At 33.1% G+C, this 24,553-nt stretch overlaps 4 protein-coding genes across 7 annotated transcripts; 2 read left to right on the top strand and 2 right to left on the bottom strand.

The window, feature by feature from the left end:
- Positions 1–6,728: 6,728 nt before the first annotated feature.
- LOC115706514 (uncharacterized) lies at positions 6,729–11,123 on the top strand. Of its 2 annotated transcripts, none has more exons than XM_030634184.2 (6): positions 6,729–6,882; positions 7,868–8,578; positions 8,939–8,997; positions 9,467–9,595; positions 10,390–10,525; positions 10,625–11,123. In XM_030634184.2, the coding sequence occupies exons 2-6, from the start codon at positions 7,874–7,876 to the stop codon at positions 10,955–10,957; spliced, it is 1,362 nt and encodes a 453-aa protein (XP_030490044.2). In that variant the 5' UTR covers positions 6,729–6,882; positions 7,868–7,873; the 3' UTR covers positions 10,958–11,123. The 2 variants fall into 2 exon arrangements, with proteins under 2 accessions (XP_030490044.2, XP_060969896.1); XM_061113913.1 differs by having other exon boundaries at positions 6,809–6,882; positions 7,280–8,578.
- Positions 11,124–11,260: 137 nt separating this feature from the next.
- Positions 11,261–17,917, bottom strand: LOC115706510 (beta-amylase 7). 3 transcript variants are annotated; one of them, XM_030634180.2, is made up of 11 exons: positions 17,447–17,917; positions 16,494–17,036; positions 15,946–16,230; positions 15,552–15,629; positions 15,013–15,216; positions 14,132–14,326; positions 13,414–13,578; positions 12,760–13,020; positions 12,223–12,441; positions 11,719–11,938; positions 11,261–11,547 (listed from the first exon to the last, which is right to left on the bottom strand). In XM_030634180.2, exons 2-11 carry the CDS (start codon positions 16,950–16,952, stop codon positions 11,519–11,521), a joined length of 2,115 nt encoding a protein of 704 aa, XP_030490040.2. In that variant the 5' UTR covers positions 16,953–17,036; positions 17,447–17,917; the 3' UTR covers positions 11,261–11,518. The 3 variants fall into 3 exon arrangements, with proteins under 3 accessions (XP_030490040.2, XP_060969881.1, XP_060969886.1); XM_061113898.1 differs by having other exon boundaries at positions 16,494–17,026; XM_061113903.1 differs by having other exon boundaries at positions 16,494–16,942.
- Positions 17,918–18,016: 99 nt separating this feature from the next.
- LOC115706512 (beta-amylase 2, chloroplastic) lies at positions 18,017–22,483 on the bottom strand. Its single transcript, XM_030634181.2, has 9 exons — positions 21,855–22,483; positions 21,592–21,669; positions 21,291–21,494; positions 20,884–21,078; positions 20,618–20,782; positions 20,272–20,532; positions 19,941–20,159; positions 19,528–19,747; positions 18,017–19,227 (listed from the first exon to the last, which is right to left on the bottom strand). Exons 1-9 carry the CDS (start codon positions 22,155–22,157, stop codon positions 19,145–19,147), a joined length of 1,728 nt encoding a protein of 575 aa, XP_030490041.2. The 5' UTR covers positions 22,158–22,483; the 3' UTR covers positions 18,017–19,144.
- LOC115706513 (acetyltransferase At1g77540) lies at positions 18,078–18,727 on the top strand. Its single transcript, XM_030634183.2, has one exon. The coding sequence runs from the start codon at positions 18,078–18,080 to the stop codon at positions 18,447–18,449; it is 372 nt and encodes a 123-aa protein (XP_030490043.2). The 3' UTR covers positions 18,450–18,727.
- Positions 22,484–24,553: the final 2,070 nt, after the last annotated feature.

Below are 24,553 nucleotides of genomic sequence, written 5' to 3'. Positions count from 1 at the left end.
AAATTAATTACATGTTTTATTTTTTCATGTAATTACAATAATTGTGATATTTTAAGAATGTGAATATTTAATTATTCTACAATTAAGTGCGCAATTATTGTATTTATTTACCAATTAAGTATTTTATTGATTAAATTAATTGATAATCTGCCATTAAGTATATTCTTTAATTTTGCATTTAATTCATTCCATATAATTAATTGTACTAATTTGTATATTTACCTTATTTATACAAATTAATTATTAGTATAAATATTTAAGATATTATATGGTTATAAATGCATAATTAATTACATGTCATGGAATTAAGCATTTAATTTATTATCATACAATAATTGTTTTAATTTGTATTTATTTGGCAAATTTATTTTTAATACAATTAAATTTGATTTGTATGATTTAAATGCTATACATAAATTCCTTTTATAGTGCTAGATATATTTAGCAATATTCAAACATTAAGATAGGTTGAATATTTTATTATAGCACATTAAGTTTCATAAAAATTCATAAAATTATTCATAAAATATTCATAAAACTTCCTAAAATGAATAAAATATGAATAAAATGTAAGTAATTTTATGGTTTGACATAAGAAAACATGAACTTGGGACAAATGCTCATATCTAGAACGGTTTTTAATGATCTTCGGACGACCACACTAGGAGCACTAATCTCAGTGATTGTTTATTATGTTAACAACGAAATTACTTTTAGGTAGAGTCCAATACCTAATGTCAAAGTGAAAATATAATTTTATATAATTAGGGAGTAGCCACAACATCCTTATTTGTATAAAATTATACATTAATTAAAATTCACCTTAATGGACATAACTTGTAATTAATTATATAGGTATAATAATTTTACCCCACAGGGATTTTATTATATTTGTATAATTAATTAGGATAATATGTTAAATTAAATTCTCTTAATTTACCCCACAGGGAGTTATGGGGATTTAATTTAATAGTGTTATCACAAATTTAATTAAAGATAGATAATAATCCTTCATTTTCCTAAACTAATTGTTTAATTAAATCTATCATAAGGTTCATCTAATTTTATTAAATTTAAAATTTAGCCCACATGCAATTTTAGATTTAGTAAAATTTTAATCTTCAGTTTATACTTTGGTGTCTAGTGAACCACATAATTTTAAATAATTAGGGAGTAGCCACAGCATCCTTAATTATATAAAATTATATATATTAAGTGGATTAAGATCACATAATGGACATGAATTATGTGAACATAATAATCTTACCCTACAAGGATTTTATTATTTTTACATAATTAATATGTTAAATTAAATTCTCTTAATTTATCCCACAGGGAATTATGTAGATTTAATTTAATAATTTTATCAAAAAGTATAAAATTTTGAAACATTTATAAATAATTAAGTGTTTCATACCTTTCATTGAGATAGAATTATTAAACTTTAAGTTTTTCATAAATTATGTAAATCTATCATAATCTACATCTAAATCTAATCTTATTAAATTAAAAATTTAGCCCACAGGCAATTTTTGTTTAATAAGATTTCATATGTAAGCATGTTATTCATTGGTAAAAACATGATTCATTTAAACCTCAAAACTATATATGTAATTTTATTACATCACTATTCATAAATTTCTTCCATACCAGTAGAAATTTTCAAAATTTATTCTGATAACTTCATTTAGAATATACAGTTTTTACTGTATAATTGAGAAAAATAAATCACTTTATTATCACCAATAAATTTTAATTTATTGTGTATGAATTCATTCTAATATAGTTAATGTGATTATTAACACATAGTGGATTATTTTAAATTGTTATTCCACATTCATAATTTCTTGCAAGGTTTACAATAAACCTAAGAAAGTCAGTAACTGTGAGAAAATCTTATCCACAGACAAGATAAGTTCTCACATTTAGAAGTTTAAAGAACAAGCAATAGTGGCTTTGTTTTAAAATTGGCAAAGACCTTTATGTTCCAAGATTCTATTGAAACTTGATTTAGACACATTTAGAGGTCTTTACTACAAATGATGTCACTCATAAAGATATGCAAGTTCAATCTGACAATAAGAAATGTGTTATTAATAAGAATTCTTCTACATTATAGCACCAAAAATTATGGAACATATCTCCATAAATAGAATAAATGTTAGTAAATGGTGGGGATCTTCGTTACACTAGATTTTACTAACTTTATTTAGAACTTGTGTGAATTTCATTAAGAATATGTATTCCAACAAGTCAAAATTGGTGCATACTAGAATTCTATCATATTAGAAATCATACAAGTCAATTAATTTTGAAGACATGGACTCAAATTTTGCATCTTTTTTTTAACAATTACTCACATAAATAACTTTTCTACAAAAGTATAGATTTATATGTTTCAAAGACATTTAAATCTTAAGTAGAGAAATGGTGCATTTTGCATATTAAGATAGTGAGATCAAATATAAAATGGAGAATACTACATTAAAATTCGTGAGTATGGATAAACTCCCAGTCTATTTGCAAAGTTTCTTTAAAAGCATGGGTTCATTGCCCGATACATATGCTTGGTACACCTAAATTATAGTGTGTAACAGATTTAAGAAACTAAGCATTTTTTGGACATGGGGTGGAGCCTACATAGCAAACTCCAATCTTTCCTAAATCTTTCTCTATTGATACTCTTCAATGGGGTGTACATATCGAATCGTGTTCTAACCAAAGTTGTTTCTCAAACATATTTTGAGTTGTGATAAGGTTGAAAACCGACTGGATGACATGTACACATTTTATAAATACCCATATATAGTTAGAGTAAAATTGTCAAAGAAAAGATCTGGGCCCAAAACCATAAATGAGCATATTTCATTTGAAAAGCTATAAGGTTTAAGGGTTACATATTTTATTATCCATCTCACAACACTAGAATTGTGGAATTAAGAATTGACTTGATCAGTGGGAGTGATCAATCTAGGAACCTAGTTTCCGAGAAAGATCATTCATATTTTCTCAAACTTCCACCTCAAGTGTTAGATTAATTATGATTCACAACAACCCTTAAGATTACTGGTTATTGAGAATTCATAACTAATCATTAATAATATACAAGTCATTGGTAAAATTCTAATAAGTTATGTTATTTAGTAATTGATTACAATTTCTAAAATAACATGCTATTGAACCATTTGCTCTTTTAAGAGTTTGTTGGTCCATCCTTAAGATGACTTATTAGAACAGTAAGATCAATGTATTCTAGTGATCACATTTTGTACAATAAGAGTTCAACTACAATATTAATTTGAGACACAAATTAAATTATAGAATGATAAAGAATTGAAGTTGTAGTACAATATGCCATGAATGAAGAAATGAATATCTTAAATAGCAATAAAGTTTATCTTTAGTAAAGTTGCCTAATGGGGTGGAGAACATTAATTAAGCATAGGTTTTTTCACCAATAATATTCATTAGGCAACATTGAGAAACATAAAGATATAAAAGAATATTCATTGCTAAGAAGTTCATTTTGAACTAAGAATCAATAACAAAGGAGATTTACATTCTCAATTGTTTTTATAAAAGATTCTATTATAGACCTTGGCATTTGTTGCTTGTTTTAATTCATTAATCAATTCCAAATAGTGAACTAGAGGAGAAGGTATATAGATTGCCACAAAGATTTTCCTCTAATAGTGGTGAACATATGCAAGCTTAAAGTGTCTACCTATAGATTAAAACAAACATCTCACAAATTGGTATTATATCATCTTTTCCTTTAGGTTTGAAAAGAGAATTATGGAAATAATTATATACCAGAAAGTTAGTGGGAGTAATATTTGTTTTATACGTCGACAATATGTTACTTGCAAATGATGATAAAAGTTTTCTATATAAGTTGAAATCATTCATATCTTAAATTATTATTTTGAGATAAGGAATATAAATAATATATATAATTTTAATTAATTAGAGAGTAGCCACAGCATCTCTGATTAAATAAAATTATGTATTATTCATCAGATATAACTTTTATCTTTAAGTGTGATAAATTCAACTCGAACCAGCATCTGAAAAATGATCTGGAGTGAGAATAAATTAAGAACATTCATTTGCTTCTATTTTAGAAGCCTAATGTATGCCTAAGAGTCTGAATAAGACTTTGCATTACATTTGTTTCAGGATTGTTAAGTAGTATCAGAATAACTAAAGTTAAGACCACTTTATTTTTCATACAAAGTGATGAGGTATCTTTAAGATACTAAAAATTATATTCATACATATTTGAAGATGAATTGACCATCTGGAAATATAGTTAACCAATTAGATTCTAACATACTTCACTGGTTGTATTTATTCACGTAAATCAATATTTTATTACGTCCTTAAGATTACCAGTAAGTTATATTGTAGAGAATCTTGATTGTTATTTCCACTATAGAAGTCAGATTCATTTATTGTTTTGAGGATACATCTCGTATGATGTATTATAGAGTTTCATAGTAGGCCTAGAGTTCAGAATTACAGTTTCATTAGGCCATTAAGAAAATTTTGCGATAAATTCAGCTACAATATTTATGGCTAATAACTATAAGAGTACTGGTCGAAGCTAGCATATCGACATTAAGTATTTAGCCATAAAAAGGCGTGATAAGTGGTCATTAATCACGCAAACTGAATTAGGTGATCGCATATCCTTGACTAAAGGCATGCCACAACACAAATTCAAGGATCATAAAGTAAATATGGGATTCAATTAACCCATATGCAGTTTTTTATTTGTACAACCAAAAATTATTTAATGAAACTCTAATTTCGATATTTTCTCATATTTATGTGCACCTTAATTTCATCTGAGAAAATTATCGTAAGAGGACCTGAATAAACATAAGGGTTAGGGTTTATTCACTTAAGTACATTGCCACATAAAGTACATTGTTATATAATAAATATATCGTAATACATAGAAGATAATACTCGACTTATAATGAGGACATGTCGCTATGATTCGTATGTTTATTATATAATGAGGAACGTTTGGGTTTGAATGTTTTAGTCTAAATGCTGACCAAGTGGGAGAATATTAGAATATTTTATTTATGGAAATTATTTTCTAATTAAGGAAATGATTTTCTATTTAAGGAAATAAATAAATAATTGATTTTCTGTTAAATGAATATTTTATATTCATTGAATCTGGACAAATCAATTATGTAATATTCTATATATGGTCAGATTTCTATATTCATTACTTGATTTGATTTCCTGAATTAATTGTCAAAATATTCTGACAATTAATGTGGCGCAGATACTGATGGAGTATCTCACCTATAAATATAGGGTCTCGGTCCCCGAGCTCCTCACTCATTCTGTTCATAACAGCAAAATCCATCTAAAGAGAGTTGAGAGAGCGAGGAAGCCCGATTACCCACATCAATCGGTTTCTTTTGCAGATCAAGCTTATGTGGGATTAAAGCTCAAAGATTCAATGGCTGGAGGTATTTCGATCCTTAAATTATAGTGCATGTATGATTTATTAATTCCGCACTTTATTCATAATCATGTATGTTTTAGTTTATACAAATAAATGTCTAACAGTTTGTGCTCTCTAAGATATCTTACTTTTGTAATAATTTATAATCTTTGTTAAAAAAATATTACTATCCAATTTCACTAAGACATCTGTAATATATGTCTATTTTTAATCAGAATAATTGCTTACGAAATAATTGTGCATGTTATAGGATTGATAGCAAATTATTTTAAATGGATAATTTTCTATTATTTTTTATACATGATGTATATAACTTAAATTATTATTTTCAATGAAGTGCTCATTGTTTAAAATAGAATAAATGCATATAGAAAAAGTAAAGGATTATTTCACAATTATACAAAAGTAAAATTACGGTTGTATAAAATTTAAATATTTTTATAATTTTTATGATTTTATTTATAGAAAATATATTTTTTTTGATGTATTTTATGGTGTATGTGCCATTGTTAATTTGTTGTTGATTTTTTATTGTTATTTATATGTTATTTTTAGGAAAATTTTATTTACACCCCAAAAATTTATAAGTACACCTCATTTTAATAATTTTTATTTTATATAAAATTTATATCTTTAATTTTACTAAGTATTTTTAACTTTTTTCTTTCAATTTATATTTTTAACAAATATACCTATCAAAAAAAATTAAATTACATTTTAAAAATTATGACAAAAAAATTAAAAATAAAAAATTATATGAAATTTTCTTAGAAAAAAATAAAAAAATATATACATGAGTTAGAAAAAATTATAAAAATAAAATCAAAATAAGTATTGAAATTAACATAAAATAATGTGAGGAAAAAATTTTAAAAAAATATTAAGAGTAATTTTTAAAAATTATTTAAGTTTATATTTTTTTTAATAATGGGGTGTATTTATAATTTTATGGGGTGCAAATATAACTCCCCTATTTTTATTATTTTTATATAATTTTTATATTATTTTCGTATTATTTTTATAAAATACTATAAATATGTAAAAGAAGTCGTAAAAATTTTACAAACGCTTTGTGTCACTATCCCTAGAAGTAACGCTAGGTGAGGAAGCCATTTACAATGCTAAAAATCCAAACCAACCATCAAATAAAAGCAAATTTCGTTTTTAAGTGAAGAAGAAAATAAAAACATGGGCTGATTGAAGATGAGAAATGGGCCCAAAGTTAGTAATGATTGATTGAAGGCAGATAGGGCTAATTTAGTAATTTGAGACCAGTCTTAATTATAAACACTCAAATAGTAATTTCCTACTTGAGAAGTAAACGATGGAATTAGAATTCGAATGAGTAGATTCTTGAAGCTAATCCCAAAAGAAATGGTTTTGACTTGCAGGTAATACCTGATCTTCAACTTCTTCTTATTCTCTTTCTAGATTATACACAACTACAATTCGCAATTATATTAGTGTGTACTATCTGTATATATAATTTTCTTCTCCAATTCAATTTTGACCAACTCTATAATTAATAATTATATATGTAGATGTACTCTTGAAATTCCGTATTTTATAATTGGAATTACCAACTTTGTAATAATTAACATCCGTGTAGTTGTTGAAAGAAGCTCCCACTGTTCCAATCTCAAAAACCCACCAAAACCCTTTTCTCAATCTTTATTTGGAATCTTTTTTTTCTCTTTCTTTCTTTGAACTTAAAATTAAGTTATTGGTTTTAATGGTCTTTAATTATTATGTCGTATACTAATGCTAGTTTGTTGTGTTTGTCTCCAGGCTTGTAGTAATGATCTTTATGGCTGTTTTTCCTTTTTTTTTTTTTTTTTTTGTAAGGGTCACTCTCTTTAAGTCTATGCTTGGATTTTAAAATCTGGGTTCATTTCTTCTTTTCCAATCATGGGATTTCGCTCACGTTGATTGCGAACTTGTTTTCTTTTTCTGAAAGCCTGAAATTCAAGCTATAAACCTTTCCTTTCAACTGCTGTGATTGAACTCGGGCTATACACTTGGACCTCATATATATATATATATACATAGATATATATATATAGATCATTGATCACACCGTTAAACTCCTTCATAAACTGTCAATTTCATTGGATAAGGCTTTCTGATCTGTGAATGTGTGGAAGCTGATAGTTTTCACTTGACAGCTATTTAAATGCTCTTACAGTCTTCTTTTTAATTTTTCTTGATGATTTTGTTTGTATTTCAAGTTTAAACCCAGGTAAATGCCCGTTTGGATACCTGTATTTGTGTCAGTTTACCAGTTTATCCTGTGGATGTGTAGTGTAGTGTATTGATTTTTCAATCTGAACACTGATGTTGAGAACTTGATCATCTTTTCACATGGTTGCTTCATAGGCGTCCATGTCAATCGCCTGTGGGGTTCCTATCCTTGAGTGTGTGTACTGTCTTGGCTGTGCTCGTTGGGTGTGGTTAAAGTGCCTCTACACTGCTGGCTATGAGAGTGAAAATTGGGGTCTAGCTACTGCTGAAGAATTTGAGCCCATTCCCCGCCTCTGTCGTCTAATCCTTGCTGTATACGAAGATGATCTACGCAACCCGCTTTGGGCACCCCCTGGAGGATATGGCATTGATCCTGATTTTGTAATCTTAAGAAAAAACTATGAAGAAACTCTGGGTCAGGTTCCTCCTTATATGGTCTATCTTGATCATGAGAATGCTGATATAGTTCTGGCAATTAGAGGCCTCAATCTTGCAAAGGAGAGTGATTACGCAGTTTTACTTGATAACAAGCTGGGGCAAACAAAATTTGATGGTGGCTATGTTCATAATGGTTTACTAAAGGCAGCAGTACGGGTTTTTGATGAGGAGTGGGAGGGTTTGAGGGAATTAGCAGAAATACACCCGACATATACCTTGACTCTTACTGGGCATTCCTTAGGAGCAGGGGTGGTAGCATTGTTAACAATAGTGGCACTTCAAAATCTTGAGAAACTGGGAACCATTGTTAGGAAGAGGATCAGATGCTATGCTATAGCGCCTGCTCGTTGCATGTCTCTGAATTTGGCTGTGAGATATGCAGATGTTATTAATTCAGTAGTACTACAGGTAGTGTCACTAGTTGCTCAAAATATATGATATTCAGTTAAATATAATGTGTATGTAAATTCCACACTATGAAGATAATGAGATTTGCACTGCCATAGGGAAAATGTGCTGTATTGACTTACAGGCATTAATATGAATCCTGAGATATATGTAAAGCCATCTTGATCTCCTAATTAAGGGCACTACTGGTTTGAAATAGAAGCACTTGGATAACTGAAACATGAACTTATACTTGTACTCCATTAAGCTATGGGGTTGCAAGCATAGAATGTGTGATACATTATTTACGTGATAATTAGTTAGCTGTCTATTATTGTTGAAGTTACATGTTTCTGTGCTAATAACTTCTCAATGAATCAGGATGATTTCTTACCACGGACAACAACTGCTCTAGAAGATGTATTCAGATCACTTTTCTGGTAAAATATAGTATGTCTTGAGTCACCTTTTTTGCATTTGATAAGAGTAAAAACATAGGAATTCCAGGTAGCAAAATGAATCCAACGCTAGGCTTTAGTAAGGTGATATAAAGTGAGAGATCGAACGCACAAACTAAACAGCGACCTTTATGATATCGCGCGAATGATAAAGCAAAACTCTAGACGACTGTGAGAGTAAGACCCCAGTTTATAGCCTAATTTACACAATAAATTTATTTCAACCTAAACAGAGAGAATATTACAATGGATTTTCTGGTAGTTCAATTTTATAGCATAGTGCAATCTAAGTATTTTCCTAAGCCTTGACAGTTGTTGAATAGATCACATGCACATTCTGTTTATATTGAAAACTGTTCGTGTGTTACTATTACTACAGTTTAATTGCATTTACTTGCGCTGTAGATTTTTTCTGAAATACTAATTCAGCTGAATTCCTTCGTATGAACAGTTTGCCTTGTTTGCTTTGCCTAATGTGCTTGAAGGATACATGTACATTGGAGAAAAAGAGGCTTAAAGACCCAAGAAGGCTATATGCCCCTGGTCGTCTCTATCATATTGTTGAACGGAAACCCTTCAGGTAACAACATGCTCCCTGCTGATGTATGCTTTGTTGTTTACTCTACTCTCGATTTGTCTGTCTGTGTTCTTTTGTGTGTGTGTGTGTGTTTTCTCCTCTAGCCGATGAGTGTTAATGTCCAATTGCTTGCCTCCTCATAGATGCAAAGGTGACATAGAATTAGAAAAAGATTAGTTTGATGGGCATACAATGCCTTCAAGTGATGTGTGGTGATATGAGGAACCATGAAAGTAATATAAAATTACAAATCCTCAGTCCATTCCAATGAAATGATATTCTTTACGGGGGTTTCTATAAGGGGACATTGCATATGTTTCTGAAAATGTTAGTCGCCCTAGAAGACTGTTATTGCTCTATAAAGAGAGAATGAGAGCATTCCCTGAAGTTTGATGATTAACTCACACCTTTATGAGATTGATCGTAGTTTTCAAGCACTGAACTCAAGCAGAGAAATGAATTTATCGGTGCTCTCATGTTGGGTCTGGCTTAGGGCTGTGGGTCTACAGGGTTTTAGTTACCTATGGTGTAAGATTGAATGCTTCCCTGACTTACATCTAACATGTCTCCTTGCCGTAATTGTCAGACTGGGTTATATGGTGATATACAGTGTGATATCTACAATTTAATCCTTGAAGTTGAACAGAATCTGAGTGGTGGTGTCGAATTGGAACTACATGATTTTTGGTTCTTTTTAGCATATGACATATTAATACCTTAACTGGTTTTGGAGCACTTGTGAGGTGAATAAGAGATACAAGTGTGGGAAATAACTAATCAGGTCTTGCTACTTGCAGGATGGGAAGATTTCCACCAGTAGTAAGAACAGCAGTGCCAGTGGATGGGAGATTTGAGCACTTAGTGCTTTCATGTAATGCAACAACTGATCATGCCATTATTTGGATAGAGAGAGAATCTCAAAGGGCTCTTGATGTAAGTTCCTAGGCCTTGAACTGTGCAGATCTGTTCTCTAAATTCCCTAGTCCATTTGTTTTTAACTACATCCAACAACCATATTTCTCTACATTTCAGTTAATGCTGGAAGAATACCGAACAATGGAGATTCCGGAAAAGCAGAGGATGGAGCGGCAAGAGTTTCTTGTTCGAGAACATAGTGAGGAGTACAAGGCAGCCCTCCAACGGGCTGTGGCTTTGGATATTCCTCATGCTATCTCATCTTCACCTTATGGGACATTCCATGAAAATGAGGAAGGGGAGAATTCTAGCAGGTCAGCAGGGGAGATGTCAATGTTGTCATTCAATAAATTGAGGGCAAGCTGGGATGGTTTCATTGAGAGACTGTTTGACGTGGATGAGTCTGGTCACATAGCATTCAAGAGGGACCACCCTGTAAATAGTCACTAAAATCTATTCTTTGATTCAATTATTTAGTATTCAGTGTAATTGCTATAAAAGAAAGGATTGCTTATACCAATCCAAGAATAGTTCAGCTAGTTTATTATCCAATTATTATTGGACAATTTGTACATCTACTAATTCAATAATTAATGAAGCTAGTTTTGTTAATCAATTATAAATTAGACACATTACAAAGTAACATAAATGTGGCAAGAATAAACCTTGTTTATTTACTTTTTTAACCCAAAATTGAAATTGCCGCTGAACTTTTCTTCATCTCATTAGAATCAAACAACTCACATATGCGTTTGCAAAATCAGTCAATAATGTCTCCAAGGGAGAAGTAAATTCTATTTTCGCTTGTAGTAAATTCTATTTGTAGATTAATTTAACAATTTATCGATGCTTTGTTTGTTAATTATAAAAAAAATAAATAAATAATTCCAATATGACTGTCAATTACTGGCCTGAAGCTGGTATAAATAAATATTTATTCACTACCATAAACAGAATATAACTACAATTTGGGGGGTGGGGGCAAATCAATAACATAATCAGCAGAAACGTTTATGCTCCTTGTACTCGAGTAGCTTCGCCTGCAATAAGCATAGAGTTTGAGTGAGAATTGAACACAGTCGGATTCTTTAAGACGATGTATACTCGTAGCATTAAAACTTCTCTAAAACAGATTATGGCAATTAAGAGAAAGAAGCTCGAACAGATTCAGAATTCATCAGCTAGTTCAAATAGAAAGTTGAACGCCATACCGTGCATTTTCTTAACAAAATGTTCAAATTCCACAAAGTTGTGTCTTTCCATGAGATGTGGACTGACCCTAAGGTAGGTAAATGATGAAAAATGTCTTCTGTCTGGATCAGAAGATGGCTTAGCGTCATCTAAAATTTTGTTATAGCTTACTTGATCATGACAGGGAAGAGAATTTTCATTGGCAACCGGTACGCAGACATCCCATGCTGCGTTCAGCACCTGAAATAGAGGTTCATTGTCAAGCATTGGAACAAAATTTACCAAAGAATCTAAAAAAGCCCATTGCAAGACAACTTCCTATCTTTGCCAAACAATTCACATTCTTTCGGAAGGGAAAAAGAAAATTGCTCTGCCCTGAGGCTTTTGGTTGGCACATAGTTTGGAGGTTAAGCATACGGGTCAGATCATGCAATTGTTTAAACTTTAGATCAGGAAATTATATATAAATATATTTATATAGATCTTTGATGCTGACAATGAGATTTCACAATTTTGAAGCTTACTTGCCAAACTAATCCCTCAGGGTCAGCTAGGGCCTCTTGGAAGTCCTCGTGATGGTTTAGCATGTGCAGTTCAGCACATGTGAAGTTCAGAGCAGCCCCGTGCTTGCTTAGCATTGACATAATTGCAGCATAGCCATCACGATTACATGAATTATAGAATCCGGCAGTCAGTTCAGCAGCATGACTTGCCGTCTTGTACCACCAATGAATACCTGATAGCTGCTCAACAATTAAAATATAGCAAACACTTGATCAAAAAGCCTAAAAGAATGACTTCTATGGCTCCAAACTCAATTGAATTCTCCTTTAGCTTGGGCACACAAAAGACCCTTAGATTAAGAAATTTTATGTCTAGAATGTGCACATTGTAATATTTAGAGTCAAAGTTCAGCCAAATCGTGTTTTTTCTGTGATACAGTGGAAAAAAAAGGAAATAAGAGAATATTTTATTGAATTGGAAGTGGAGCCAGAGCAATCAAACAAAAAAAATACACAAAATAACATTGATTGAAAACAATAAACAAAAAGGCAAGTTACCTTTGTAGCAATGCAGGTGCCTTCAAAAGCCAATTTTGCAAGACAAAGGACTCGATCACCGTGATCAACTAAAACCTTAGAGTACCAATTAAGGAAGAATCTGCCATAGAAGCCATCATAATCACCTCCGTCACAAAAGAAACCAGTTTCATGAGGCCGGGAATTATAAGAACCTGCATTATCTGGTCCTCTAGCCCAAAAGGAGTGTCCTCTTTCCTCTGCTGCCTTCCTCAGACTTTTTAGCAAATATTGATCGTAACACTGCATGTATTCAAATAATTTATTGTTCAATGCTCAAATATAATTGAAAAAGCTTTTGATACTTAAAATGGTTTTTTTAAAATAAATAAATACATTTATAAATAATTATTTTCTCAATCTTTTTTTTCTTTCTCAAAGAGGGATTTACTGGAGGGATGTAATTTCATAAGAGAATGGTTGAGGAGTCATGTCACACTAAAACAAAGTTCTCAAGAATAAGATCCAACTTTTACATACAAATTGTCTCCCAATCAGGTCTTGTAAGGGGTTGAATGCTAATGTAATGACTTGATATTATTATGCATAAGGAGCCAAGACACCAAAATGTGTGTAATATATATACAACTACAAAAATATAGGTAACCAAACTTTAAGGACTGGATGATAAACTACCTGGAATTCACCAATGCCAGGATATCTCCAACCATGCTTAACTGGACAAGAAGGGTACCTCAGCTCCCCACATGGACCTAGTCCAACTTGAATCATGGAGATAATACCTTCTTCAAAGAACTCATTAAATTCTATCCGGAAGCTTCTCATGTAGTCAAAGTAGACCTGCATCAATCTTAAGATTTATTAGAGCACTAGTAATCTATTATTTACTGAAATACAAATACATAAAAAAAAAAAAAAAAAAAAAAAAAAAAAAAAAAGAGGGTCACAGGAGATTTATAAATCAGGGCACTGCATGGCAAGAAAAGGTCTTCAAATCTGCATGAGATGTCAAAGTTTACAGCTTGCTAAAAAAGAAAAGCTAAAATTGAGTGACTGAATAGGGGACTGAGGTCCTTCATGACAAGCTAGGAAATAATGATAAACTTTATGGTGTTTCATCTTTTTTGACAATTCTCAAAAAAATTACTGTTGTACACAAGAACTTGGCAATTACTAAAGCAGGCACTTAACATTGTTTCATCATGTAGAAGATAAAAGAGAAGAAAGTAAAAACACATGTACGCAATTAAACAGAGGGGGAAAAACAGAGAGAGGGAAAAAAGAAATTATGGCTTTAAAAGTAAAACTGTTCTTGTACCATTTAGAAAAAGAAACATTTAAACAGTAAGCAGTGTTAACAGTCATCCTCATAATTAAATAATAAATAGAATACCTCAACAGCTGTCCGGCCTCTAAGAACACGCTCTTTGTCTATTCCCCACGAGAGACATTCAGGATTCCGCCTTCCCTCTCTATCAGTGAAAAAGATGTCAGGATTGTTGCGACCAATTTCTGCCACCCAATGTGGCAGTGGAATACAAACATCATCACCGACATTACCTCCACACTCATGGAATGACATCATAACCTGAAATAAGAGATTTTAACTATCAAACTAAAAATAAATGCCAGGAGAATCAACCAGAACAGCATCATCTGAATAAGGAATCTAAATATGCATCATAATTATTCTGCTAATTGATTCCATATGACACGAAACAAAACATTTAAAAGCACATCACCAACCTCCAAACATCAATATGCTCCACAAGTTGGCTTTTAGTTAGATCAAGGGGATCCATTACTCAGAAGTCCACAAAAATAATTTCAAACTACAGCTACAAAATATTTGCACACGATACTCAATTTTCATGTATATAAAAAAACTTGAATGAGAATAAATAAATCCCCTTTCAAAGAATAATGCTAGCATACAGAGCATAGAAACTTAGTCAAAATCTGTCAACTATCAATGGTGACCATTTGTAGTAAAAATGTGATTTAAGTTTTTAGTACTTTTCCGTGAGATCAGATAATCTGATTTAATAAACACACATACCAAACAACTATATAAATCAATCAAAAGGACAAAACACAAGCTTCTTAGATTGTCTTCTAGATACTGAAGCATATGGAAATCATTTTACAAACAGTTACTTTTACAAAGGAAGTGAACATTAGTATGGCCGTGGCTCTATAGTATTCACCATGAAAAAAAAAAGGGACATCAGCTAGAATAAGCACTGAAGAACAGTAAAGCTCATTTAAACTCACTTGTAACTTGAGCTTGAGCTCACGCACCATCTGAAAGAGTCTCTTGTAACCATTCCAGTTATATTCCTGGGGAGCATGTGCCTCCACAATTCCCCACCAGCAATCAACAGAAACACCATCCACATTAACTGATTTCAGTACCCTTAACTGCTTGAGTAAGCCATCTGGATCAACCAGTTCACATTTCATATTAACAACACCTAACTGCCATCAAAAGAGCAAGTCATGAAAAGTAAACTAAAAATTACCAGAAAGAAATTTAATTATCCAAACTACACAAGTACCAAAAAGAATTAATAACCATAAACAAAGGAAAATTAAGAAGAAAGCTAATAAATTGGGAATTGGGATGGACTCAAAAAGCAACAGCGTATGAATTAGCATATGGAATATCATGGTAATGATAAAAGGTAAGATGGCAGCTAAAAAGATGCATGCCACTCAATAAAAGTCAACAGACAGTACAAGGATGGGGGTGTCACGTGTGTATGAAAACTTAAAAAGAAAAATTCAGCCGAAATACAAATTACAAAACTCACCGGTAACATTACATAAACTGGAATATAAGGGGTGCCAGAAAAATCACGCTCTGATAACTTCGGAGATATATCAACAACCTGTAGAACAAAATAGAAAACTGCTAAACGCTAAGGCCATAAAGGAACTCACAAGTTTCATAAATTACATCAAGATAAAAGGAATGCTACAAATTTAATATGAATACAGGTAAATCAATATCACAGATTCTCAAATAGACTATACATAATCTGCAAACAAATGAAAGAATTATTTATCATGTGTTCAAGACGTCATACGAGCTATGAGTAGTGATCATATAAAAGATCATGTCAGCGTAATTAAAATCAGCAACGACATGCCAAAAGAGTTTGATAATGAAGTATGCATAGTCTCCAAAGAGATTTGCTCTACTACCTGCTTGTCATCAATGGGATCAATGGAGCCCACAATATGAGGATGACTCTCTGTTTGTTCCCCTCCATCACCCACCATAGTTGAAGTTTGAGAACGAGCACTTGTGGAAATATCGTATGGTGATGAGCAGGGCATATAAACACCTTTCATTCTATTTGCATTAAAATCCACAGAACTTTGATAGCCAGCAGCACAAGCTTTTAAGGAAGGTAGAGTTTGCTGTGGTGCTGCATGTCCAGATGATGAAGTAGCTACAGTAGAATTGACAACAGCATGTCTTGAACCCTGAAAAGAGAAGAGAATATCTATCTTTATTTAACTCATTCCCTAACAATCTTCAGAAGTGGCTATCACAATAACCCAGCAAAAGTCCTACATAACTAATCATGTGTCCATAAAATGCATAATGGTCCATGACTAGCACGTAGGTAGAACTACAATAGTTCCGAGTTTCACAATCTGGTTCTGGCCTTCTAATTCTCCTGTATGTTAAATAATGTAGCAAAAAATATGACCAATATTGAAAAATTTCCTCGTAGTATAATTACCTGAGGCTGAGATCTTGAAGGAAAAGTGGTCCCATCTGGAAGAACAACCCAGCCAGCTTCTCGTGCAAGAGCTGCAATTACATCATTTATATCAGCCCTAACTCTAAGATTATAATTCCCATGCCTCCGTAACCCCGCCAAGATTTTTGCAGTGATAGCTCTTCTATGCCGCTCCCTTAATTTTGTTCTCTCCTTCTCTTCTAGTGGCCTACACCTACGAGCTCCTCCTCCACCTGGGGTACTTACTTCTTGTACTTGCTGTAGCTCTTGAAACTGATGATTATTATTGCTGCTACTAGTTGGCATCCCTCCATCAAAACCGACCATTACTGAAGCAGAAGCAGCAGCATGTTTCCTCCGGTCTTCGTCATCATCATCCTCCTCTTTAACATCCATTTCCATTTCTTCCTCGTCATCTTCTTCACTAGCTCCAATTAACTTGTGCATTTCTGAAGCCATAATAACCTTCTTTCTCTTTTAATCCCAATTATCCTCACAACTTAATTCATGTAACAACAATGCCATAGTCTGAACTGAATTTCACTAATTGTTGATAAATAACAGTAAGCATTGCGATACTATCACAGTATAAAAAAAATAATAATAAAAATAAATAAAAAAATAATGATAACAACAAATCAAAGATAAAATTAACTCAAAAAGAAAAAGAGAACTTATTGAATTAAGCTTAAACTCAATTCTACTAATTCTATAGGAGTTGAAACAGTCAATCATCTTCCGTTGCAAAAAAAAATTGGTTGTGATTAGAGTAAATTATCAAAGAAGCAACAAAAAACAAACAAAAGGCCAAAACTTCTCTCTTTCACTGTGTTGACATCTGCTACAGTTTCAGTAGCAACCAAAAAGAAACAGCGAATTCTCTTCCTAAACTTAATGAACTTTTTCCCATATAACAAACAAGTTTTAAGGAAAAGTTAAAAGGTGTATATTACCTTTTTATATATATAACAAACTGGACAGGTTTTCCAGCTTTTTGACCGAAAACTGACGCTTCAAAATCCTAACATTTTCGGTTGTCTTCCACTAAAGCTTATTCAAAGAATTCTCAAACAGATCCACCTTTTCCCACGGAAGAAACCCTAACCACCTCCGATGAAGTCCGCACGGAAAAATTCCGGCGGCCGGAGTGGAGGTCCTTCTTCGTCTCAGAACGGCGAACCAGATCTCCGGGGAATGAGACCCTAAGAAACCGGCGGACGGTGGCGGGTCGGGTCGGAGCAGATGAAAAGGAAGAAACGTGCGAACATGCGAGTGAGTTAGGGTTTTGGGGTCGCGCGTGCGAGAGTGTGCGAATCGGGAGTTTGGCACGGATGGTGCGTGTGTGTGTGGTGTATAAGCGAGCGAAGCTGGAAAATGGTAATTGTGTGAAGGACACGTGTGAGGCGTGGCAAAAGGCATGGACATGGTACATGGATTAAGATTGAAGTGGGGTGGGCACGAGATTTTGGTGGACTCACTCACTCAATCCGACTGTATCACGTGACCTGGATTTTAGATAGTTCATTCAAAAATAGCTACCTTGATAGAAACGAGAGAGAGAGAGAGAGAGAGAGAGAGAGAGAGATGGCAGGAAGAGAAATTCCGGCGGAGGTTCCAAAAATTGTGTGGAACGGGACCCAACGGAGGTTCGAGACGGAAGATAAGAAGGCGTATTTAGAGTATGTGGAGAGAGAGACAGAGGAGTATGGTGGCAACGGTAGAGATAAAGGTAAAGGCAAAGTAGTGATGGAATTGCTCCACACCTTTGTCCCTTCTTCCAAGAGAGGCTTAGGTCTGGCTTCTCACCTCTGTGTTGCTGCCTTTACTCACGCCAAATCCCGCTCCCTTACTATCATCCCCACTTGCACTTACATCTCCGACACTTTTCTTCCGAGGAATCCTTCTTGGAATTCTCTTGTGTATTCAGAAGATATTAAAGCAAGTAGTAGCATGTAATTGTGTTACTCCAAAAAAAAAAAAAAACGATTGTGTTATAGCATTATATTGTATTTGAGTTACAATTCAATTCCAATATCGTTTTAGTATTTTGTGCGACAAAAAAAAAAAAAATTGTTTAAGGGGCTGAAGTTTCATTGTCGTTTTGGAGCTAAGTATCTTTGTTGTTTCAGATATGGCTTTTTCCTGTTTTCTTTGATTCTTTTGTGGTTAGATATGGTTAATTAGAAACATCATATCCAGCACCTACAACTTCTGGTATTTTAATTCTTAACACTATCCAGCATAAAAAGAACAAAATTAATGGGCTATTGGGTAATTCGTTCCAATTTATTTAATTTTCGGAATATCAATAAAAAGATCAAAATTAATGAGCTACATCCTCTGGTTGCTGCTGCTAATTAAGTGCTGACCAACCTGACATGATCAAGCCACTTTGAATATTAAATACCAATAGATGAATTGTAAGACAGATGCAGGGGGAAAGGAAAACAAATAAACGTGTGATGAAGCTTATGTTATTGATTCATCGGAATTACAATCAGCTTTTACCATTTAAGCAAATAGTCTCTTCTTTGCAATAATGAAATTGCTTTCTGGTAATTAAATAACGTAGTCTCCCACAATGGTTGAAGAAAAATGTGAATATCATATGAGTTGTTCATCAAAAGAGATGAGTTGGGTTTCACTTGTAATCAGTCTTGTGGTGCAACTTCCTCATCCATTACATCGGCATGCATCGTTTCCAGATCAACTTGAAGATCTGAAACTGCTTCCCCTGAAAGTGGAAGGGAGACTAGTGATTAAAGCGAAAGGCCAACACATGAAAAGCTCCCTCATGTCATTCATATATTGCCCCAAGAAAAATGCAGACATGAGGCAACCAATAGTTCTTGGGACAGTGGGACGATGAAGTCTTGTATTGCATGTTTATGAAATAAATAGCATATCTAACCGCAAAATAAGTGATAGCTTGCATATTCAGCCAAAAAAAAAAAAAAAACTTGCAATAAGCAGACTTAGCAGAGGACTAAGCAAACTTAGCAGAGGAATAAGCAGACTTGCAAGAATGACATACCATGCATTTGCTTAATAAATCGTTCAAACTCGGCAAAGTTGTGCGCCTCCATGAGAGCAGGACTGAGCCTGAGGTAGGTAAAGGCAGACAAATGCCTCCCATCTGGATCGTTCAGAGGCTTGGCATTTACCAATATCTTGTTATAGCCATCTCTATCATGGCAATTAAGAGCATTTTCACTAGCAACTGGAATGCAAGCATCCCAGGCAGCGTTCAAGACCTAGACATGCATAGGCAAATGTGTCATGATCAAAGGGATTCACAAAGCATTGTCCAATTCAAACTAAATTAATTCATGGCAGTAAGGGAAATAGACCCATGGTTATCACTGAATTTTGTATTGCATCCTACATCAGCACATCCTATTACTTAACAGAAAAACTAAGCTGAAGGAACCTCACACGTATACATACCTGCCAAACTAATCCTTCTGGGTCTGCCAATGCCTCTGGAAAGTCTTCATGCTGATCCAATGTTCGGAGTTCAACACATGTGAAATTCAGAGCAGCCTCATGTTTCTTAAACATTGTTGCAATTGGTGCATAACCATCACGATTTGCAGGGTTGTAAAACCCTGCAGTCAACTCAGCAGCATGACTGGCGGTCTTGTACCACCAATGTATACCTGATAGCTGCTCATCAAGCAAAAGAATGTTTCTTTAAAAGTTGCAGAGCTATAATACCATTTTATCAAGTAAATTGAATACAGTAGATTCACTTTTTAAATGAGTCCAGCAGACTAACCTTTGCAGCGATGCAAGTTCCTTCAAAAGCTAAATTGGCTAGAGAAAGTACACGATCACCATGATCAATCAATGTCCGAGAGTACCAGTTAAGGAAAAATCTCCCATAGTAGCTGTCATATTCACCTCCATCACGGAAGAATCCAGTCTTATGTGGTGTGGAATTATAAGAACCCGCATTATCTGGTCCTCTCGCCCAATTTGAGTGCCCCCTCACTTCGGCTGCTTTGGTCAGACTTTTCATCAAGTACTTATCATAGCACTGAACTGAAATAGTTTGCATCAAGGGAAGAAAAAAAAGTGCACACCTTTTCACCAATTTAAAAGAAATAGCTGAACAGAAGTACCTGAAATTCACCAATACCAGGATATCTCCAACCATGTTTTGCAGGATAAGAAGGATACCGTAACTCCCCACATGGACCTAGTCCAACTTCAATCTCAGAGATAACACCATCCTCAAAAAATTCATCAAATTCTACCCTAAAGCTTCTCATGTAGTCAAAATAGACCTGCACTAATTGTATGATATATAAAAGACAAAAGATAATTCTTAGAGATGTAACTGCAGAAGCCAAATGTGCAAATATTTAGTACAGCTAAAGAATCATACCTCAACTGCAGTCCTGCCCTTCAAAACTCGTTCTTTATCAATGCCCCATGTAAGACATTCTGTATTGCGTTTTCCCTCTCTATCAGTGAAATATATGTCAGGATTGCTTAGGCCAATTTCCGTAACCCAACCAGGGAGTGGAATATGTACATCATCTCCCACATTGCCTCCACATTCATGAAAAGACATAACAACCTAAAGTGCATTGAAAAGAAGAACATTTAGTATTTAGACAAAATCAACCTTTGAGTTTTTAAAAGGCGCTAATAAAATCAAAAGTAACGAGAAGAAAAGTAATTATTTGCACAATAGTATATATAAGAGAACAGACATCATACTCAAATGCAGGTGACAATATATGCTAAATGAGCATATTATTAAATTAACAGTGAATACAGATTATTCACCTGTAATTTCAGATGAAGATCGCGTACAATCTGGAAGAGTTTTCTGTACCCACTCCAATTATAAACCTGTGGAGAATGTGCCTCAACAATCCCCCACCAGCAGTCGATCATAACACCATCCACGTTAATGGACTTTAATATTTTAAGCTGATTAACAAGACCTTCTGGATCAACCAACTCAGAATTCATATCAATTGTACCCAGCTGCCAGTCCCCCATGATAACAAGTCAATTTGGTAAATAACATTAGAGGGGAAACTTAGCACAGCAAGTAGAACAAGAACTGAATTCGAGAACTCACTGGTAGCATCACATATATAGGAATATAAGGAGTTCCAGCAAAATCACGCTCCCGAATTTCGGCAGGCTTATCTTCAACCTACGAATGATGAACAAATTTTTGAAATTGATATTAAACAGTAGAGAACTACATATTAATCCCCAATCACCATTGATTGATTGTGGATAAAGTGAACCTCCCTTTCCTTCTCCTGATTTCTTTATTGCCTCATTCACTACATTCAATAAATAAAGTATAAAAATTTAAATGCAGAAATACTAAACCTGGCTTTGAAAGGTGGCCACAGAATCATCGATCAAGGGATGATCATCCTCGGTTCTCTCTTCTCGTTCATCTTTGAGTACCGCCATAGTCCGAAACTGGGTATTGGTAGCATAAGTACCGTACCCAGACTCGCATTTCCATCGGCGATGACTTCCAGCTACAGAGCTTCGAAACCTTGAAGCTACCCCAAAAGAAGCCAGAAAGGTTTGCGCATTTGAAAAAGAAGAAGAAGTCGTAGTAGCTCTGAAAAAACCATTGGGTGGTCTCGAGCTACGGAAAATCTGAGCTGAAGAAATCGCCATTCTAGATTTTCCCAAGGAAAGGAACAGACTCGAATCTTGTCGTTTATTTCCAGGAAATTTTTTAGAGAAGAAACGGGAAAGGATTGCTTTCACTTAAAAAGACTGAGGGGAAGTGAATATTTTGTACTTTGGCTTTTTTGTGGACAGCGATGGAAGTTTGAAGCTTTTCTCTTTATTCACTTTCTCACTATTTTCCCGGGAAAATTATCATGGACGTTACACTTCAATTTTCCTTTACGTATTTTCTACGATATTATCGGGAATCCGAAAAGATAATAAAAGAGAAAATGAGAACCCGTGACAAATGAAGATGGATCCAACTCCAAGAATCAGGTTGATGTGGTGGTGTCGCTCTTAGACAAAACCTCATCTGTCGTTTCTTTCTTTACTTTTCAAGTTAAGTGTCGTTTAAGTTGAACCTTGGTGTGAATGTCATAGATATTTGTGATCGACATAAAAAAAAATCTAAGAAGGGGGTGGTAAAATGGGGTTTCCACGTGGTACGCGAATACAAATACGATATAAATTTTATGAGTTATGGTTGAAAAATTAAATTTGACACAAAATAAAATATACCAAACATGATTGATAACTCTATGAAAATAGAGTTATTTATATTTTTTTGGGTATTAAATTAGTTTTGTTCTCAAGTATTTTTAGTTTATTTTAGTGACTTTTATTTAGTTTTATTTAGTTTTGCATAAATATTAATTTTAGTATCTTTAGATTAAATTTTAATTAATTTTGTTATATTTTATCAATTTGATTTAGTTTTCCATTTTATAAATGTAATCTCAATGTTGTGTATTTTTGTAAAAAGATTAAATGTACATTTTGGACTTATTATTCAAATTGAGAGAAATGATGTTAAAGTCCATAAACTCACTAAAGCCCAAGTATTCTACACTTAATTCACTAATGGATGTTATGTTTATTGGGTCTTACTTTACTAGTTGAAAAGTAAAAAAAAAAAAAAGTGGGAAAAGACAAATGAAAATAATGGGCTGATCATTATTTTTCTTTTGCAAGGGTTTATTGGCATTTGATATAGATATGTATATATGTGAAAGGAAGGAGGAAGCTAAAAAGAATTAAGAAGCAGGAGGCGGCTGACAATGAAGAAAAAGAAAAGGAAGAAAAAAGAAAAGAGAGAGAGAGAGTTTTATTTAGGGTTTTAATTTAGCATTTTTAATTTTGAGATTGGCAAAAATCAAGAGGAAGAAGAAGAGCAATTTGGAGAAGAAACTTAGAGTCTTGTGACAAGCTCTAAATGGGTTTTTATTTCTATCTTTATTTTCTTTTAAATTTTGTAATTTTTACACAATCTATTATGAGTTAATTTTTATTTTGCTAGAATTATTTTCTTGACTTAAATTATGATTTGATATTTTATTGCTATGTTTAGTAAATTGGTTTTGTTCATTCAAGAGTGTTTATTGTGCAATTGCTTACTTTTGATTGATCACCATTAGTAAGTAGTAGCTAATCTTGATTTTGGAAAAAATAGGGTTAGTGGAATTGCTTGAATGATGCATGAATATTAACTTGGAAAGTGTGATTTGTAAATAACATAGGAATGTGTTATTTACCTTGTATGACTTGAAGGAATTGTGCTTAAATTGGTATTCTTAAAATTAATTGGGCATAGGAATATGTTAATTAATTAGAGAATCAAACCATAAACACTTTGGAAAAAGGATTATGACATTTTAAATTCCTAGTTGACATTATCAATTTACAACAATACTCATTAGCACAATTATATCAACTTTGCATTTTTAGGCCAATTTAATAATTCTAGCTTGTTTTTTTTTTCATAGTTTGTGTTTGTTAATTTTTTACAAATTCTCATCACTTTATGTTATTTTTGTTGAAACCAATTTGTGAGTAATTAGTTTTATAAATTAATTTCTAATTTTCAATCCCTGTGGAGACGATACTCGATTTATTACTTTATTACTTGTTACGATTGCATATACTTGCGTACACAATTTTCACAACAAGTTTTTGGCGCCGTTGCCGGGGATTGATTTAGAGAAATTTTATTTTTAGAACTTAATTACTATCAATTTGGTTTTTTTTTTTTTTAGTTTTTCATTTGTTTATTCTATTTTCCTTGTTCTATTTTACGCTTTGTTTGTCTTGTTTTGGTTTCTTTTGCAAGGTCTTGAGATGTCTCATCTACAAGTCCTTATGAATTTTGTTCAACATGACTTGGAGCCCTTGTATGAAGCATGGTGGAGATACAAGGCATTTCTAATGAGATTTCCATATCATGGGTTGTCCAAAGAGTGTCAATTAGAAATCTTCCTAAATTGGTTGAATCCAAGCACAAGGGAATGGGTAGAAAGAGGAGATGGTACCACCAATTTCTACCAACTATCAATCGATGAAGC

Source organism: Cannabis sativa, chromosome 1 (genome assembly GCF_029168945.1).
Source record: "Cannabis sativa cultivar Pink pepper isolate KNU-18-1 chromosome 1, ASM2916894v1, whole genome shotgun sequence".
NCBI lineage: Eukaryota > Viridiplantae > Streptophyta > Magnoliopsida > Rosales > Cannabaceae > Cannabis > Cannabis sativa.
The sequence above is the reverse complement of the archived record's forward strand: the minus strand, read 5'-3'. Positions and strand labels throughout refer to the sequence as shown.